The sequence below is a fragment of the Cyprinodon variegatus genome, unplaced genomic scaffold, assembly GCF_000732505.1.
Source record: "Cyprinodon variegatus isolate N-32 unplaced genomic scaffold, C_variegatus-1.0 Scaffold200, whole genome shotgun sequence".
Classification (NCBI taxonomy): Eukaryota; Metazoa; Chordata; class Actinopteri; order Cyprinodontiformes; family Cyprinodontidae; genus Cyprinodon; species Cyprinodon variegatus.
Window position 1 is genome coordinate 690,946 of NW_015150653.1, and position 6,759 is coordinate 697,704.

General features: G+C 42.3%; 2 protein-coding genes across 3 annotated transcripts in view; both read right to left on the bottom strand.

The window, feature by feature from the left end:
- The window catches only part of manf (mesencephalic astrocyte-derived neurotrophic factor), a 6,664-nt gene extending 2,696 nt beyond the window's left edge, over positions 1-3,968 (bottom strand). The window contains exons 1-2 of the mRNA XM_015379798.1: positions 3,764-3,968; positions 1,060-1,181 (exon numbers count right to left, since the gene is read on the bottom strand). Coding sequence (XP_015235284.1) covers positions 1,060-1,181; positions 3,764-3,851 — 210 coding nt within the window. The 5' untranslated portion in view covers positions 3,852-3,968. The remainder of the gene's footprint in view (positions 1-1,059; positions 1,182-3,763) is intronic.
- Positions 3,969-4,317: 349 nt separating this feature from the next.
- Positions 4,318-6,759, bottom strand: part of oser1 (oxidative stress responsive serine-rich 1) — a 7,896-nt gene continuing 5,454 nt past the window's right edge. The window contains exon 3 of one of the 2 annotated variants that reach the window (XM_015379800.1): positions 4,318-6,665. In XM_015379800.1, the coding sequence (XP_015235286.1) occupies positions 5,768-6,665 (898 nt within the window). In that variant the 3' untranslated portion in view covers positions 4,318-5,767. The remainder of the gene's footprint in view (positions 6,666-6,759) is intronic. The other variant, XM_015379799.1, reaches the window with a different exon arrangement.

Sequence of the window (6,759 nt, forward strand, 5' to 3'; positions counted from 1 at the left end):
ATCACTATATAGAGCAGGGACTACATAGTGGACTACATAGTGGACTACATAGTGGACTACATAGTGGACTACATAGTGGACTACATAGTGGACTCAGTTAACTTATTGTTTGGATAGATAATCGCTGCTTTTTGCTCCCTGTTGGTCACGCAACTCCTCCTCCACCGTGCCGTACCTGCACCATTCTAGTGGGCCGCTGTAACAGCAAATCCCATAATGTTTTGCGAGGAGAGCTCTCAGCACAAAGCATTCTGGGATATATCTGTCTCTTCTGAGGTATTTCTCTTCTTCTACACTTCGTAGACACTTTTCACTTACAACCTTCGGCCAACTTCAAAGAACTGCTGTGAGAAAGGTGAGCTCCAATGTCTGAAACTGTAGCTCACCACAGATCTATGCCTGAATGTCACATGCTTAGAAAAAGAAAGCTAAAGGGACGAACATGTAGGACGGATGGATATCACCAGACTGATTAACAATTAAGAGGACCACTCATTAAGATGATCCACCTGGAAATAAAAGATCGTCCTCTATACCTTTAAGACGAAAATTTATATATCGAAAATTAAACTTGGAGATTAGATTTCTAAACTACAACCACAAAGCTCTACCTACAGCTATGATAGAGGACGTTAAACATCATTCAGGATTCCCCTCCAGCTCCTCACCTTTTAGATTCGCATGAAGCAACAGAACCAGGTTCAGAGACTCAGAACAATGTTTTTTTTTCTGTAATCAGGCAGAAGTGACTGACAGAACCAGGACTCAGCAGCATCACTGATCCGTCCTTTAGTTACATCATGCTGAAACTTTTATGCGTCTATAACATCTGCAGCATAAAGTCAGTAATTTCAGGGTTTTACAGAAACCTCAGCTGTTTCTCTTGGTTTCCATTCAAAGCAGGGGGCTGGAAAATTACAGCAGATATATAAACACATTTCCTCTATAAAAGCACCAAAAGGTGGCAGAAATATGGAGCCCAGCTCAAGATCTACGGATGAATGAATCCGTTTATCAGAACTGAAAACCACAGGAGCCCCAGATTATTGATTTACTCACAAATCTGTTCTCTTTTCCTTTGGTATCTTTGCAGCTCTTCAGCAGCGCCTTCTCAATATCTGCGCTGTTCGAGTTGGATTCCTTCACCGACTCGTAGAACTTTCCCAGGAAGGTGACGCACACTAAAACAGAAAGGAGGACAAACAGTCAGTTTTGGTCTCATTGCTTCAGGAACCTTGATTTCAGTCTCCAGTTTCCCATCAAAGTAAAACGGCAAACTGAACCAACAGGTTGGATATCTTCCTCTGATAATGAGCTATAGATCATCACTGGAAAGATCATTTAATCAAATCTGGAACGGCTTCCTTGTTTGGAACGACCAGGACTTTATGCTAATAAAAAAAACAAAACAATGCTGTGATTTCAAGTTTTTATCTTCAATGACAAAAATAATACAAAAAAAGTTAAAATCTTATTTTCCAGTTCTGTCAAGCTATGATCATCCAAAATATTAGAAAGCTGCTCTAAACCAATCCGAATGTTTCAGTTACCTAAAGAAACACTCAAAGCAGCATCTGCAGCAGGTTATAGATGAAGATCAACTAAAATGTGTCTCATTAAGGCTCAGAGTCCTGCTGGAGTTTAAGAAATGTTTGACAAAGAAGTTTTTCAATGATCACCGGCTGCAGGTTTTGCTCAACAGAGATAAAAAACAAAAAACTAAAATGTCAAGGATGTCTTTTGTGACGTCTGGTCAACCCTGAACCAAAGACTATTTTCTGTCTTTTTATATCAAATCTGGTGATAACCTCTTCCCCACACAGATACACCATTTTATTTAACTTATTTTTCATATCTAGCTCTCTCTTGTTTTTGCTTTAATAGTTTTTATTAGTTTCTCCAGCCTGGAGATGGATAAACATCCTAAGATGTAGCCTTAATGGATCAGACGTGTTAGCTTAGAACATCCCAGAGATGCTGGATTGGCCGCAGCAAAGGTAGACCAACATCGGACAGCCCATATAAGCCTTTCCCCTCCTCAAATCACTTTAATCTGATAAGTGCATGCATTCATTAGTGCATCAGCAGTCATGTCTTCAGATTACTTAAAGAGCCTGAATCGCAGCTTCCTCCACTTCTAAACCATTGTTGACGTTTGTTAATAAATGTTAATAGCCTGTACTTGAATAGCTGTAACCATAAAGCTCTTTACACTCCAGACATCCACGCACACATTTACAGTTTGTGACGAGCTACACTGTAGCCACAGCTGGCCTGGGGCACGCCGACGGAAGTGAAGCTGATGCTTCAACTGATGCTTGTTTTTACAAACGATGCCAATACTCCCATATTTTTGGCATCGGTCTAAACCATCCGCAACAAGTAACGCTGATTTTTATGATTTCAAGGTGTAAACACAGAGCTTTCCTTTAACAGCCCCTATTTTTTTCTTATTTGAAGTAAATTGGAAAATCTTTTCATTGCAATTTTTAAATGGAGGAAGAAAAAGCAAAATGAGATTCAACAGATCTGGGATTAGAATAATCAGGCTTTAAAAACTTGTATTGGTTGATCTCAAAGATGGAGATCTGGGGAACTTGGGGCCAATCGAAAGCCTCAAACTGGTTGCAGAGTTTCTTAAATCTTCTGTGACAGAGATGGTGATTCTGCTGCAGTCAGGGACTAGAGTTTTCATAAAGATGGTCAGCAAAGATGATAAGAGGGAACATCAGAAGCCTCTTTACTTCTTCAGTTTTCTCCATCCAGGAAACTTACAGTTACTATTCGGTTCTGATAGGATGCGATCAGCATGAACACCAGGAGGGATCTGCAGCTACACATCACCAAACCTGAACCTGGAAACAGCTTTCTCTTTAAAAGCTGGATCAGAAAATACAGCCGTGCCTTCAGACAAACCGAAACACAAGAAACATTTGATCATAACCTCACCCCAACAGGATTAACATGAAACAAGGAACGGAATGTTCAATTAGTTTGTTCTGCCTCCAGTGACTAAAAGGTAAGAATTATAAACAGTTATGCAAATTAATTTCATAGAAGGTAACACCTGTACTGAGTCCTGATGAGTGAAACATTTAGGAAGATCTCATCCATTTAAACCTGATTAATTAATTGACTTTATTGATCTCACAGTGGAGAAATGTACTCGTTACATCAGCTCAGAAGAAGAAGGTGCCAAAGGAAGAAAAGAATCATGGGGGTATATACAGTACATCCTCACATATATCTCTATCTATATAGATATATGTATATATCTATATAGATATATCTTAGACTTAGATTTATTTTGTCATTTTGTAGACACAAATGTAAACAAAAAGAAATGTCGTTAAGAACAGCTCTATAAATATCTGTACTCTCTAGATCTATCTATCTATAATATATATATCTATATATATATATATATATATATATATATCATATATATAGATATATATATAACAGCTTTTTTACTGCTCCTTAGATTTTATTACTCTTCTATTGTGAATAAATGTTAGACATTTATTGAATTGAAATTGAAGTCAAATTCCACGCCAGATCCTGTTTAGATAACATTCAATTTAAGAATATTTTGGGCGCTCTCTTTAAATGAATGAAAAAGTATCAGAAGAATTCAGTCACTCAGTCAAACAACACCAAATGCACAAATCGGATAGAGTTGGATTCCTTTCCTTTCCCGGTGGAAAGTTTCTGAAGCTAAAAGCTAACGTCGTCGCTGCTAACAGCAGCTAACTCTTCCTACCTTCACATTCTCCTTCTTTCAGGCCTTGGACGGGTCCCGGCACCAGAGCGAGGGCCAGAGCCACCGACAAGCCGCCCAAACACAACATTTTCAGCACCAGTTAGGTCAGAAAAACCTCCGTGAAATAACCGCTGAGGACCGACGGTGTGAACTCATGAGACTCCGCCGCTTCGGAGCTGACAGACGCCGGTAAAACCAGGAGTGGGCGTTGAGTCCCGCACAGCCGCCACCCGATTGGTTAGAATTTCCACCAACCTACACGCACTTTGCTGTGATTGGACAGCGGTACCACTTTCCGGGCACAACGTCCAGTTGGCGCGGATTGATTGGTCCACAGCGACACGATGCTTTTAGGTGGAGGAATCTTCCAAAGAGGATGGAAATACATTCATGATGATAAATCTTAAACCCTGTTTGGTGATCTAGATTAACAAACAGAAATAGAAGAGAATAGAAAACACTTTATTGTCTACCATACACGATGATAGCAGAAATTTGCCTTTGGCTTGCTCACATTCAATAATGTATAAAAATACATTAAAATACAATTATAAAAGAGTTAATTGCAGACACAGCAGCAGCAGCAGATTAATTTCATCAATGGAAGGGAAACAGAACAGACCGAGTTACATTTACAAATAGAAATAGTAAAACATACAGTTTTATATGAAATATTATATTTGAAAGATACATCTAATGTTACATAAATTACAGCTCCACACTGAGAGGCTCTAGGTGGGGTTTTTACTTACAGAAGCTGAACTCTACACCTCTCGATCAATTAAGGAAAGATCTGGAATAACTCTTTAGAAAACCATAGTTATAAACCATAAGCCCACAAACAGATTCATATGTTTGCATTTTCAAAATGAATATGTTTGATTAACCATATATCAGTAAAAGATGTGATGTGTCCCCCAGAGAGGATGCAGAAAACAGGGTTAACTTCCAACACTTCCTGTTTGTTAAACCTAAATCACTCTGCATTTAACCCATCCCCTTGGGGAGCAGTGGGCTGCCACTGTGGGGCGCCCAGGGAGCAGGGAGGCTACTTGGGCTCCGGCCCCGGATGTTCCCCCAAGAGCCCGGGTCACCAAATCCACAGGGTTTGTTGTTGATGAAGAGAAGAATAAACACAGGTAAAGACTTGCAAGTAAATCAATTTCTTCACATTTTATGGAGGGGGAACTGATTATTTCAGGCAGCTTAAATATCCATTCTCTCCTCTCCTCCTCTCATATCTTCGAGAAATAAAGAGCAACTGTTTACAAATTCTCAAAAACTGTTATGTGTGATAGCATGTCATATACTAGAAATTTCCTTAATCCAGTAATCTGTCATATTTGACATTAAAAAGGGATTTAACTGAAAGTTTACACCACTAGGCTGCTACTGCCCTGTGGCATTGGGTGCTGAAAATGAGCAACAAATCTCATCTGCTCTTCAACCCTGCTTTTACTGTTTACTGCTGAAAAATTAAGGAGAACGTGAAGTTTATTTATTTTACTGCTGGATTTTCTTTTTATATTTGAAAAATATAGCAGGACAAATCTTTTTTACTTCTTTTGGGCCCCTCCTCAGTCCAAGGGCCCTTAGAATCGTCCTAACTTTTTCCCCCCAATACGGAATCCATATAAACCCACTACAAAACATTCAGGTTTTCTTCTTCTGTGGATGCAGTAAAAAATGACCAAGATCCCAGCAGAGCATTCAGCATCTTTATTGAGCAAAGAACCACAGACAAAATCCCAGCTGGTCTTAAAATGTTAGCTCAGGAGAGCTTTGGCAACTTCAAGTGTAAACATTAAATCTGGAAAACAAAGAGATTAACAGAACACACTGAAAACAAGCTGGACCTAAAGAGACCGTCGCCTGGGATGGTTCCAGTATAATCCAGATTAAACCCCAGTTGGGCCATCTTTAGTCCTCGTTCCGTCCTCCGCTCCCCCTCAGAACACAAGCTGTAACTTCATGACTGTAGATGGAATGAAGGTCACTTGTCCTTTAGGTGTACATCATCTCAGCCATGTGGGACATCTTCTTAGGGATGTAGAGGTAATACTCCATGTAGCCAGAAAGGTCCTCTATCGTGATGTCGTCCACGTAGGCTCGCGCCTGCTCTGAGCACGAGCGAGGTGAGCCGGACGACAGCGGCGAGGATGATGAAGTACTGCTCAGAGTTCTGGATTCGTCCTCCTGGACCGACAGGCTCCCTTCGCACTCTGAGATGACGCTGCGGAGCCCGGTAAAGGAGTAGACCTCCACATCCTTCCAACCAGGAGCACGCGACCTGCAGTGGCACCGCTGTCTGGTTTCCAGCTGGCTCTCCTCCCTGGGTTCTGACTCACTGCCCTGGCAGCAGGAGCAGGGGGCCAGGGGCCCGTCTGAGGAGCTGCGACTGTGGAGCTCGGACAGAGCTCTAAAGTCTGCAGTGTTGGATCCAAGAGGCGCAGAAGCTCCTGCTCGATCAGGGGAACCATTATCTGTGCCGCTCTCCTCACTGGACCGGGCCTCTCTGGAGCTTCTACCCTCCCACCGCGGGGACTTCGCTGCTGTGGTGATCTGCGGTAAGGATGGCGAGGAACCCACGCCGCCCATCCGTGTGTCATAACTGGGGCGAACTCCAAAGACCACAGGAGAGCCACGGCCCAACAGACCTGAGGAGCAACGCTCCGTCTGAACCGGAGGCCCAGCAGAGGAACCAGGAGATTCATCAACTGCTGCTTGAGGTTCTGCAGACTCAGGCAAGGCCAGGCGCTGCTGCTTCAGGCAGCCACCGGGGGGCGCCAGAGCTGAGGCTGCGCTGCTGCAGTAGGTGAACCTCGGAGGGTGGAGGATGGGAGACTTGGACCTCCGTCGTCTGGTCCTGGATGAGGTTCCTCTGCTGGTTTTCCTCGTGCAGCTGAAGGAAAGCAAAACAAAGATGAAAGATCTGCAGTTTAAACGTAGGATAAAAAAACCCACTGCAGACATAAAGACCAGCTGGTTCTGTGCTC